At 39.1% G+C, this 13,524-nt stretch overlaps 1 protein-coding gene across 1 annotated transcript in view; it reads left to right on the top strand.

The window, feature by feature from the left end:
• The window catches only part of LOC107726057 (leucine-rich repeat neuronal protein 3-like), an 11,999-nt gene extending 3,020 nt beyond the window's left edge, over positions 1-8,979 (top strand). The window contains exon 2 of the mRNA XM_016535533.1: positions 5,506-8,979. Within this exon, the coding sequence (XP_016391019.1) occupies positions 5,847-7,967 (2,121 nt within the window). The 5' untranslated portion in view covers positions 5,506-5,846 and the 3' untranslated portion in view covers positions 7,968-8,979. The remainder of the gene's footprint in view (positions 1-5,505) is intronic.
• Positions 8,980-13,524: the final 4,545 nt, after the last annotated feature.

The raw sequence follows: 13,524 nt of genomic DNA, 5'->3' as shown, positions 1-13,524 counted from the left end.
CTAGTCGACTAGTCGACTAAATGGTACAGCTCCTACTAGTCGACACTGAAAACAATAGTCGATTACACGACAGGAAAAAAAAAAAAACACTTGATTTTATCATTCAAATTACCATCATTGCATTTAAGACATTTTAAATAAGTTAAAATAAAACGTTTGAAAAATAATACATTATTTTTAAAAGTTTATCTGGGCGGAAACTACATTTTTGCCTCAGACCTCACATGCGTTTTCTTCGTGTCAGTTGCAGCGAGTTCAAAAATGACCATGTGAAAGATGAGCAAGGTGTGGGATTATTTTGAATTATAATCGCCTCAGGTCCCGTCTTTCACCAGACCACGTTGATAATTTCACTGAACAAATAACGCATGGTCTGAGTAAGTAAAATGGGCATTGTTGCATTGCTTTGTTTTTAGACAATATAGCTTTATAGTATGTTTTTAAAAGCCGTTTTAATGCTATTTCTTGATAAACCTTCCTATTGTTTTTGACTTGTGTTTTAATATGTTGGCTAACGTTATATGAAGATTAAGAATTCTGTCAGGCTATTGATTGATTTTCCATTGTTCTGCATTTCCCCAGCTGATTTGAATAAATAAGATATGCTTTGACCGACGTTGAGTGTATGCTCTTCTTTTTTTTTCTTTTTAAAGACCACCTAAAAGGAAATGATGATAACGTGAGGCAAGTGTGTGGCAAGCGGAATTCATTGAGGGATTTGACAGTGTGATTCATAGATTAAGTATTTCAAATATAGGCTATTATATATGCTACACGCATGCACAGAGTTTTTTTTTTTCTTACCATCTTTTGGGGGTTTCTTGCTTTTAGACTAGTCGACAGTCAAATTAGTCGTCGCGCACATCCCTAGTAACTACCTGTAAATAGTTGGCCAACTGGTTTGCAAATTTTGCAAGAATGTGCATTTAAACCTTTAAACCTTCGAATAGCATGCTTTTTGCTTATAAGCAAATAAATACAATATATTAATTCGTGCTTGCATGGTAGAACTGTATTGATATACCCCTTTTCACTTTCTTCCCCAAGAATTTAGCCTAATATAAAAAATAAATAAAAGTAATTGATGTTTACCATTCAAAATCCATTGTAATATTTGCAAAACAAATTGTGGTTTGCCCTTCCACCTTGCAACTATTTGCGTAGTGACTTGCGATTGGTATTTTTGTCCTTAGATCCATTTAAGAGTTTAAAGTCACTCTTACACCGTGTCCTAACTACACGCGATACGACAAGATTCCAGCGACAAGCAATTTGGGTGTCCACACCAAACGCGACGTGACACTGAATACACTCATTGGTTCGCAGTGAGTTCACAGTTTTAACGGTCATCTTTAATTTATTTTCAAGATCTGAGGTAAACTATCTATTGTTGCTTTCAGTATGGCTATAAGGTCATACAATATGATATTTAAACTCATATTAGACACGTTTAACTTTGAATAAAGCATATAATCACCTGAGATTATCTACTGTCATATAGTTTTTGTATGTTGTTGTTCCAGCCGCGACGTCGCGGAAATAGAAACCATTTCTAAATTAGAAATTTCGTGTGTCGCCGCCGTGGCTAGTTAGGACAAAAACTCCAATTAACATGAAAAAGATACCTTTTATCGTGTCGCGGCGTCGCATGTAGTTAGGACACTGTGTTACATGGCAAAGACAGTGTTGCGTTGGGTGCGAGGTCCCATGCACTGCAGAGAGAAAATAAATAATAAATAAAATAAGATGCACGCTGAGTGTCATGACAACAGCAAAAGTGGCTCTGATCTGGCATTTCATTTACACAGAACCAAATCTTAAAACCTGTGCTTGTCTAGAACATCACCACTGTCCTATTTCTGCCTTGCAAGCACTGGTATTTCCTTCAGGAATTGACGTTCAAGTTAATTTATATCAGCACAAACTAGATTTTACTAAAAGAGCAAATCAGCATCAAACAATCAGTTACAAAATACCAGAATTGTTCATGTACACTTGAATTCATTGAGGGAAACAAATGACGGCAGTGGAAAAGCTGAAACCTGTGGGGTCCATCGGTTAATTTGGAACATTGATTCTGCATTAACCATCGACTCGGTGCTGATTTTGCGAGCACATAGGAACAGGTGCAAAGGGAAACGTTCCTTGAGCATTGCACTGGAAACTTCATTATGCACACACATTGCAGAGCAAAGCCTGTTTAATGGACTCTTCCCTTACCTTGAAAATAGCGTAATGGCAAATCAATGAAGTACAGGGCAGTGGGAGTAGCAGCAAAACAGACTATGCCACCCACTGAGAGGCCTATGCAAACTGGCTGGCACCTAGGCCCTTTGCGTCTTCTCCAGGCCTGAGAGAACAGCTTACACAGAGCATGTGAAGAGAGGAGGGGAAAAGTAAGAGCTTAAGTGAAACACAATGAGGAGAGAGAGCATGGGTGTAAGAGCAGGGGTGTCTTTCTGTAGACATTTGTATGAATGAGCAAGACCATTTGAACAATATTTCCTCTGAATCATCTCTATAATACAAAGGGCTATTTCTACAGGAAATGCCGACTTTGCATCTAAAATATTTCTATTTCTACAGGAAGCAATCCCACCTCTGCCCTACTTTCTGTACATGCGATCTGTTTGACAGAAGTTTAACTGGAAATGAAAGCCTACAGCTACACCTGGCATCATATATATTTAAAACACCCATGTAAGCTTGCTGGTCAGTTAAATGTTACTTTTATGTTCTAACCCAAAAAATAAATATTTGTTGTGCTTGTAACAATTAACTTACAATTACCTGGAGATGGAGTGGCTAGGAAGTGGTGGCTTGAGAACTGTAAGGAATAAAAAACATCATCAAATCAAAATACATTATTGTATCTGCTCTTTTTAGAAAAGTGTCCTCAATGTGCATTAATGTATGTGTATCCCTATGTAAAAACACAAAACATTTTATTATCCCCAGTGCAGTTTACATTGAGTTGCTACAGCTATTTTCCAATCTGCAGAGGTGCTAACTTGGGGTTTAAGAGAACCACAAGCTCAGTAATCAGTCCCCAGCCCAAGATTTACAGCCTATCTCAAACAACTCAGCCCAAAGCAAACACAGGAGCCGGGCTGCCACCATTCAGCCTGAGTTACTTCCCAGGGTCAGTAGGGCTTCTGCCCACCGGACACATTTATTCAAACATGCCCCTATATTTTACAAGCCCAATCAAGATGATGCTAGCTCTGTGACATCAGGTCTGGCAAATAATGGCGGGGAACGATTCTCTGACTCCTCTTCTCTCCAATTTCGCTGACTGACTCTGCAGTACATCAGGACGGTGATTAGAGGCATCCATCTTTAAAATTCAATTTTCTCTGGTATTAGTTGAATTTCTCTCTGTCTGAAAGCGTGGCGCACTATGCAAGGTATTGCCACTTAAGCTCTATGAGCCACGGTGTTGTTCCAAGTTCTTACGTTTGTACGTTCTCACCTACACTTAACTGGGTTAAGCCTAATTTCCTTCATTTGTCTTTGACTGGAGTTTTTAATGGGTGCGCCATACCTTTATTGCTGTTACAGAGTCAGTGGAGGTTAATACAGGTTTAGTTGTATTAGTGTGTCTCCTCTCCTGGGAGTGTTTTTTGTAGATACTCTAACAGAAACAGCCTCCAGAACACGATAATGAGCCAGCCATTACACGCAAAAAATACATTATTTACCATCGCAGAAACTAGGGCTCTAACAGGGTTATTTCTGGAGGATAGTGTATCGATTTTGTAGCCTTACAATTACAAAAAAGTTATTTGATTTCTTCTCACTTCACAACATATATGCAATAATGATGCCACTGCCACACAGTTTTAAAATGTAGCTAAATAATTACATTCTGAAATAATGTACAGAAATCTAACCGTTGCAGATGATGCTGTTGACTATGGAAAGCTTGATTTAGCACACTCATAGCAGTGCCAAATTATTCATGCCCCATTGAACTATGCCTTTATTGTGCATTGTTAAATGGTCCTGTTCACGATGTGAAATCACTGAACACGGAAACTCTGGCCCTGCATCAAAAGCATAACCTTGTCTAAAAGGGCAAGATGAAAAAAACATTCCTGCACAACAGAAAATAGACAGAAGGATACAACATTGCATGTGGGCCGCCAGAACAGTTCTCCTAAATGCATCCTAAATTCTAAACATTTATTAAATACTAAGTACTAATTTTAATATCTTGATACTTTAATATCTGGGAAAATCAGGGATCCAGAACTATCACAATTTAAAACAAGAGACTAGAAAGATTAGAAGAAAAACAAACTGCAGTTTCATTTATTGCACATTAACACTATGCTTTGAACAGACAAGCATGCCTACGCACTGCATTAGTAGTGAACCTGCACTACTAGAGAGAACATGCAGGTGCTGTAGGAGCAGTGCTCCATTTAACACGTCAGGAAAATAGGCCATTCGTGTCAGTCAGGAAAACTAGATGCATTTTCCAGTATTTATGGCTGACACGGGTATTGTCAAGCAGCCATTTTCCAACCACCGTGAGAGTAGCGGCACATCTATGAGGTGTAATAAACACCCAAATTTAAAAGCCCTCGTTACCTGCTAGGCTTAACAATTTGACGGTCGTTGTCTATTGGACAATTCAGTGTAGTTCCTAGCGTCTCTGTTTACAACACAAGTACACTTCGGTGATAGAGAGACAACAGATCAGGTGCAGTAACCCCCCACCAGACAGAAATCACCTGATCTGGGGAAGGCCCTATATATCATACTTCAAACAGATTCTGTTGCTGAAAATATTGTTCATCATAAAGGTCCCTGTATTGAAGCTTTTTTATGAGTGTTCTTGGATTAATTAAGAATCTTGTTGCTTTGGAAAATCACACATTTTGCCCCAATTACCCAACCAAAAAACACTATCACCTCCAAAGAGCCTTGAGGGATGAACTCTGTGTTTCTCCGTCTGTGAAGCTTACTGAAGACTTTCTGTGGTATCCTCACTTCCTCACCACCTTCCTTATGCACTGAAGTTGAAAAGAGGGATGATAGTGTGATGGAACAGTCTCTTTCTTTCTGTCTGTCTTGCTTACTTGCATTCTGGCTATGGCACTTTTCATAGTAACCCTAGTGATGCGGAGAGCTCTCCCAGAATTGCTGATTTTTCTTCAGTATTCTGCGTAGTACAACAAAGAGTTGCTACCCTTTAAAAAAATAAGCAGCAATATTAATGCCTACATGTCAAACACACTAAGCTTCATAATTCACACATTTTAGTGAACTTCAGCTTCAGAATCCCAAAATAATATCCAAGGTGAAGGACACCCATATCCGTATGTCAAAGGCTTAGCATGCAAGGTACTGCTGAATAAAATGTCAGCAGACATCAGAGTGCTTTAATGTGGCTTTTGTAAATGTCAGCATGCCTCTGTCTTGCCTTAGTGATGCCCTTGCATTTTTCCGGTAATTATATGCTAATATTTTTCATCTTTTTCTTCTTATTTTCTTCAGGTAGAAGTGGATTAGGCTGATGATGGCATCATCTGTAGTATTAAATGAAATGAACGACCTTGCTTCTGCCTAGCTGAAACCGCCGCTACCTGAGGTTTAATGGTGACCTTTTTACCTTTATCTGCCCAACCAGTAAAATTTCATACGCCACCTTCAATCTGAATTACGGGAGACTTGGCGACGGGACATCGCATCTGTTGACAGCACATCAATCAGGGCCTAGGGAAGGCCCTCTGTTGGATTCAAGTGATCGCCACAAATGGTTGATTATTTTTTAAGTGAAGTGCTTTTGCCACAAAATCTTTAAGGACCAACTACTTACTGGTGGGAACTGTGCCAATATGAAGGACATATCATTTGCGGATTATTTGCTAGTGGGTCTTGCAGTGACTACCTTGGTTCTTGCTGCAGAAGAGAGAGTCAGTTGTCCCAAACTTTGTGTATGTGAGATTAGACCCTGGTTTTCGCCTAGCTCTGTCTATATGGAGGCTCCCACTGTTGACTGTAATGACCTAGGACTTTTTGACCTGCCCATGATATTGCCATCTGATACACAAGTCGTTTTACTGCAGACCAACAACATTGCTAAGATTGAGCACCCTTTGGATTACCTGCCAAACATCACTGAGATTGATCTCTCCCAAAACAACCTGTCATCAATAAGTGATGTCAATATTGGCCACCTCCCTCAACTCTTATCCCTACACATGGAGGAAAACTGGATATGTGCCCTACCAGACAACAGCCTTTCTCAACTGACCAACCTTCAGGAGCTCTACCTAAATCATAACCTCATCTCCTTAATTTCTCCCGAGGCTTTTCGTGGCCTTCAGAGCTTGCTGAGACTTCACCTCAACTCCAACCGGCTTCAGAGTATAAAAAGCGAATGGTTTGAGCCCTTACCAAATTTGGAAATTCTAATGATTGGGGAAAATCCTGTCCTCTCTATTCAGGATATGAACTTCAAGCCTCTGAGAAACCTTCGCAGCCTGGTTCTTACTAGAATGAACCTGTCACAGATACCAGATGACTCACTTCTGGGCCTTGACAATCTGGAGAGTATCTCATTCTATGATAATACATTCCCTAAGGTACCCCATGGTGCTCTCAGGAATCTGAAGAGCCTCAAGTTTTTAGATCTTAATAAGAACCCCATTGGGCGAATTCAGAGGGGTGACTTTGTGGACATGCTCCATCTTAAGGAGCTCGGCATTAACAGCATGCCTGAGTTGGTGTCCATTGATAGTTTTGCCCTCAACAACCTCCCAGAACTGACCAAAATCGAAGCCACCAACAACCCCAAACTTTCCTACATACATCCAAATGCTTTCTGTAGGCTGCCGAGGCTGGAAACTCTAATGTTAAATGGTAATGCTTTAAGTGCCCTCCACAGGATAACAGTGGAGTCCCTCCCAAATCTCCGGGAGGTTAGCATGCACTCTAACCCCATCCGCTGTGACTGCGTTGTACGGTGGATGAGCATGAACAAGACAAACATTCGCTTCATGGAGCCTGATTCCCTGTTCTGTGTGGAACCTCCAGAGTTTGAAGGTCAGCATGTGCGGCAGGTTCACTTCAGAGAGATGATGGAGATCTGTCTGCCTCTCATCTCTTCAGAAGGCCTCCCCACACAAATCAGTGTGGAAAGTGGGAGATCTGTGTCTCTTCACTGCCGTGCCTTTGCTGAACCTGAGCCAGACATTTACTGGGTGACTCCGTCAGGGAGAAGGGTCATCCCAAATGCCATTTCTGCGAGATTCTACATGCACCCCGAAGGCACACTTGATATTTATGATATCACTGAGAGCGAGGCTGGATTGTACACATGTGTGGCACACAATCTTGTTGGAGCAGACCTGAAATCTGTCTCAGTGGAGGTAAATGGATACTTCCCACAACCTGTCAATGACTCACTGAATGTCAACATCGAATCTGTACAGATCAACTCTGTTTTGATATCCTGGAATGCTTCTCATGGTAGCCTGGCACCAAACATTAAGTGGTATACAATGCCCACTGCAAACCATCCAACGGTGGCATTCACAGCTAGGGTAACATCTGACGTGACTGTATATAATCTCACACATCTCAGCCCTGCTACACAATACAAAGTGTGCGTGGACATTCACAGCATCCATCATAAACATGACACCACATGTGTCAATGTCCTAACTAAAGGATTAGAACAAGACGTAAAGGACTCCGAGAGGTGGGACATGGTGCTGATTGCTGCTTTTGGTGTGCTTTTCATTGTGATCTCAGTGGCTTGCTTTCTGATTTATGTCTTTATGAGGAACAACTGCATTTATGGAGAACTGAAGCGATACCCTTCCAAAATGGCTCTGATGTCTGAGACCAGCCAGCAGTCTCCCTTTACAAGGCTCTGGATTTCTGGCAAAGGGATGCCAGCTGCTGTTGAGGTGAAAGCCACAGTCATAAATGTGTTGGACAATGCATTTTAAGCTGCACCTGCAGAGGACCACAAAAACTACAAGCAAATTGACAAGGCAAGAGACTTGCTTTTCCAACTTGCCATTTATCTTTTTGCCTTGAAACAGACATCAAATTCAAATGGAAGCGATGTCTAAAAATCTATAACTAGCTCTATAGCCCCTCATTACGAGCTGTCAGGTGTGGTAAGTGGCAATGGAACAGTGGTAACTAGCGAGAGGTAGAGACTTGCTGCTAAAATATGCAGTGTGATATTTCTAGGCCATTCACTGAAAACAGATGATATTAAGACATCAGGAAGGTGTTGTTTCTCATACCTGACTGTTAAATGTGTAAAGAGTAGTGGAACAGTCCTTGTGGTCCCAAGCAATACCGTCTGTGCTGTACGACAACCACATAGGCGTGTTAGAGACCCGACTGTTTGTTGAAAAGGAAATCTAGTAGAATAGAAGATTACGGTGATTATGATGTGAACTTTTGATGAAACATGTCGTTTTTCTATTTAAAAGCAGAGCTGTCTTTTCATGCCTAAAATTGTTATATATTCTATCCAGAAATGTAACAGGTATCTTCTGTGCAGTAGCCAGGCAGTAAACAAGTGTGAATTACTTACAGTATGAAAGATACAACTTAAGTAATGAGACTACACATTTGCTGAATAAAACACAAATGTACATCTTAAGGAATCTACATACATAAATATATATTATATTTGATTATATTACTATCAGGACTGGATGTTGTTGAATGCAGACACTTTAAAAGCATCTCTCAGACATAAATTGCAGAAGGTTGATCATGACAGGGTAAGTGCCTACTCCTGAATCTTAGACCAGAAAAAAAAGAAGAAAAAAAAACACTTGAATGTTACTTCTAATGGTTTCCTGAGAGATCCCTGGAGAACAGAGCCATGATTCCAGCCTCACATGCAAATTTGTGCAAATACTATACGAGTATTTTTAGCATAAACATGGTTTAAAAGCATTGCGTCCTTGCTTTGAGTGTGAAAAAGCCATTTTTATATTGACTGTGCTGTCTGTTCTACCCTAAGCACATTAGTCAATGAGACCAATGTGCTTAAGGTAATGTAAAAACTAAATAAATGTCAGCGTTTTTTTTTTTTTCTTCTCATGTTGGAATCAGTATGTTTACTGATCTAAGTTCTGGGGAAAAAGCCTTACCATGATTAACAAACGTGTCTTGAAGGAATAGTTCATCCAGAAATTAATGTTCTCATGTTGTCATGTTTTTCCAAACTCGTAGGACTTTTTCTTCTGTAGAACACAAAAGAAGGTTAGCATAATCTCCAAGGTGCTCTTATCTGTACAATATAAGTGAATAGGAATAGACACTGTCAAGCCTACAAAAACAAGTCAACATGGAACATGTGGCAGTGCAAATGATCAATAAACTCTACAAATAACAAAAAAAGGACCATAAATAAAACGTTGTTCGGAAAATAACAGCTTAGACATTCTGCTAAACTTGTTCTTCGTACTTGTACTTGTGTTTCATAAAAGTACGTCAAATGTGACTGAAACAACAGAGTCGGCAAATGACAACATTTTTATTTTCTGGAGAACTATTCTTTCAGTGGCATAAAGAGGGGACTGCCTGGTTCAAGTCTAAGACAACCGAATCAACTGCAAAGAATCACATTGTATTTGTTCCATTTAAGATCCAGCACAGACTCACAACCCAAAAAATTACAAACATGATGAATGCTCGTCAGCCACTGACTGACACGGAGGATTTGTCAGACAGGCGTGCTCGTACATCAGCGAGGCTTTCAGCAGTGCAGACAGGCCTTTTACAGGCCGGCTATCAGTCAAACACAAGGAGAGCTAAATTATAACTCAAACTCTATGCTGGCACTGTTCAGGCAGACTGAAGTCCACAAGCCTTTGCCCTCCCTTTTCAGTCATATTGCAGGTTGAGGTGCTTCTGCAGCTACAGACAAGGTCATCATGTACCTGTACTGCATCAAAAGAAAAATGACATTGTAGCAGAAGTATGATAAACCAGATAAGCCTGCAACAGATAGAAAGCATTGGTACAAAAGTAAAAACTCAACGACTAATTATGCAAGATTATACAGTGGCAGCTATATTATATCTGTTTTAAACCTGATACATCCTGAATGAATGGAATCGGCAAGATGTCACAATTGAATTCTTAAAGAGGACAAAACAAAATTAAATGTGCTGAATCCTCAAATATATTTCCCTGCACCTCACACAGATAAAAGAACTCCAAGGCCATCTAACATGATATTAGAACTCATCTGTCTGCATTTTAAACCATTTCTAGATGAATAACTTCTATTAAGAAAGGAGTAGGAGATATTTTAAAAGCTTTAGGGGCCTAACAATGATATCTCCTCTATTTCACCAAACAGATTTTTGTTGAACAAGCTACTTACTGTCTAAGACAAATTCAATTCTATAATGCCTGAAAACATGTTTAATATCGCAGGAAAATTCTTAACAGCAGTCTTTTTCGCTTAGGTAGTCTCACTAAGGAGAAATTAAACGTCCCATAGTTCTGTTTGTTTATGAGCCAAACCCAGCTGGACATCTGAGTTATTGCCCTATTAAAAACTACATATTTGTACTTGGGTCTTTCCTGCTACAGGCCACCGCTGCAATAAAAAAAAGCGAAATGACAACAATCATTTATATTTCTTTCACAAGCACCCAGGGATTTGGATAATTATAGCACTTATAATCTCTGTGAGCTCACCCTGATGTGATCTGGCCTGCAAAATGTGGCTGTGCTGCAACCCCCATTAAAATAAATATAAAACAATGTGCAATGTTGTTTTAACTAGTTCCCTGTAATCATCCAGGGACAAAATGAAAATGTCAACAAAATTATACTACACTGTCCATACTGAAATATCTTGTATTTAGAGTAGAAATCTGAAATAAAAACTATTATGTAATTTATTTACATATTACGTTTTACACAAAATGCAGTTTAGGTCCACTTTTTTTCCCCTTGAAAGACAATGTTGTATTTAACCAGGCAGTATTAAATTCTGAGTGGTGACCACACTGAATGCATTTCCTGAAGAGACAAAATGTCAAGACAGGTATGTTTCTTGCCCATCAGAGCACCACAGCCCCCAGATGCATTTGTCATGAGGTTAACAAAATGTAAAATGCTGACAAATATGATCTCAATATTTTCAAAAGCCATTTACCTGTTAATTCATTTTGACAAGCTTTCAAGTTTCACCTCAATAACATTTATAATACCAAAAACAGTCAGTCCTGTTATGGCTCATTAACAGTCCTCTGTTCCCAAGACCTCGGAGTGAAAATGAGGACAACATCAGATTCCTTAGGGAGCCTTTTAGCCAGTTGACACTCAGATTCCGGCATGGATCATTGCTTTCCTGATCATTGATCGATTGCTTTGCCTTTTAGCCCGTGTCTTTGCGGAAAAGAATTTCACCAAGGCAGCTGAGAAGCCCAATCAATGGATGGGCTAATGAGCTATTCACACTCATGTCTGCACACAAAGAGATGGACAATAAAAGAGATTCCTCACATGTCTAGCTGGACAGAAAAAGGGTCACGGCCAGTGTCAGAAATTAAATTCTTTATTAAGGAATGATATTCTAATTGATTTTCTGGGACAATTTTTTTTTTTATGAGGGCAAATTTTAAAATGAAAATAGCGTGCCGTACATTTACGCCAAAAACTTGTAATGCCACTATGGTGTCTAAAAATGCACAACCAGATAGTCCTGTATAATAATCCCCATATTTTAGTGTGTTTTTGTCACTTCCAAGTTATGACAGCTTCTTCTACATTCTTTTATAACAAGCCATAAGCAGCAAATACTTGGAGTGAACACAAGTAAATGGAGACAGCCCAATTTGGCCCAATACTGTCTAGGATTACATAATGGTAACGGCACAATAAGGGAGACTGTAGATGGGGCCCTTGTGATTTTAAAATGTATACACAGAAAATATCCACAGTATTCCATTTTTCAAACTGACGATACACAGGGCAGTTTTTAATGCCAGGCAACACCAATGAAAATGGCCACCAATGTAAAACAATTTTGCCAATACTGAGCTTTTTACCATTAATGCCTGATGCTGAACTTGTTGCATGTGTCCCAGCATCATTTTCAAAGTACTGACCCATGGATCAGAGGACAAACCATGGAGGTCAATAAAACCTGGATACAGCTGGCTATTAAATTCAATACTGCAATCTTTGCTCATTGACAATTTGAGCCAGTCATAAATGCAATGTGACTAATCACTTTGGAGCTGCAGGAAAATGCATCTGGATGGCACCACAAGAACAAGTATATCTACCAGCCAGGGCTCAATGACCCACAGCAGACCCATGTGAGACCCATGAGAGATCTCGGGGGAAAAAGCTCTCCATTTAAACTCACCGGTATTGGAGAAAGTATTAACGTACTGCATTCAAGATGTAAACTAAAAATGACCAATACATTGGATAAAAAACACCAGTAATCTTCCAGTCCAACTAAAGCATTTTAAGAAAAACAGAATCTGTTATACGCCAAATTGTTTTTGTTGAATTGATTAAAGCTGAAATAAAATAAATCCAATTATTTATGCGAAAAACAAACGATTTAAATGAAAATTACAAATGTTGCTGAACTGAAAATCTTTAAGTACTAAAATTACTAACTAAAACTGAAATAAAAATAAATTAAAACTAAACAGAAATATAGAAGCTAATGAAAAAGACAAAAGTACATAGCAAAATTATTAAAACTAAAAATAATACTCACACATTAACACATATTGACAAACCTAATACTTTTTTTTATTTATTTGAACATCTTTATTTTACAGCAGTAATTTCTGTTTTATATGTTTAACACCGCAAAACCTAAACCCTTTTACTACCCCCTGAGAGACACATATCCCTGTCTGGGAATCGCTGAATTACATTGTAACCTGGTTATCAGCAATATAAAGAACAAATCAAGTGTTAAGAGTTTGTGATCCATAAAATTACTATAGTGGTTATGAAATCCCCACAGTCCATGAAAACCACAATGTCGATGGTCATAATAAAGTCACATTAAAAGGGTCATATGATGTTGCTAAAAAGAACATTATTTTGTGTATTTGGTGTAATGAAATGTGTTTATGCGGTTTAAGGTTCAAAAACAGGGTGTCCGCGGGGTCTTAAAAAGTATTAAAAGCTGATAAATCAATTTAGAGAAAATGAAGGCCCTTAAAAAGTATTAAAAAGTCTTAAATGTCATTTTCCAAGGTATTACATTTTGTATCATCTTTTCATTGTGTATATTTGTCGAATAGTGGGGTTCTGCTCACGCTGAATTTCTGACCATTACCGCACGCTCCCCCGATTTGTGTGTCTGCTCCCGCAAACATTCTAATATTGTATATAATTTTCACGCATCAGGGCGCCGCTATCAATATGTGGGGTATTTAAATCCCCTTTGAACGAGCGCTCTCAGTCTTAGTTCACTTTCGCGATCGCGCACGCACTGTGTAAAGGGAGCACATCCAACGATAAAAGATATTTGTCAATGAGCTA

The sequence above is a fragment of the Sinocyclocheilus rhinocerous genome, unplaced genomic scaffold (genome assembly GCF_001515625.1).
Source record: "Sinocyclocheilus rhinocerous isolate Xijiao unplaced genomic scaffold, SAMN03320098_v1.1 scaffold395, whole genome shotgun sequence".
Taxonomy (NCBI): Eukaryota; Metazoa; Chordata; class Actinopteri; order Cypriniformes; family Cyprinidae; genus Sinocyclocheilus; species Sinocyclocheilus rhinocerous.
The sequence above is the reverse complement of the archived record's forward strand: the minus strand, read 5'-3'. Positions and strand labels throughout refer to the sequence as shown.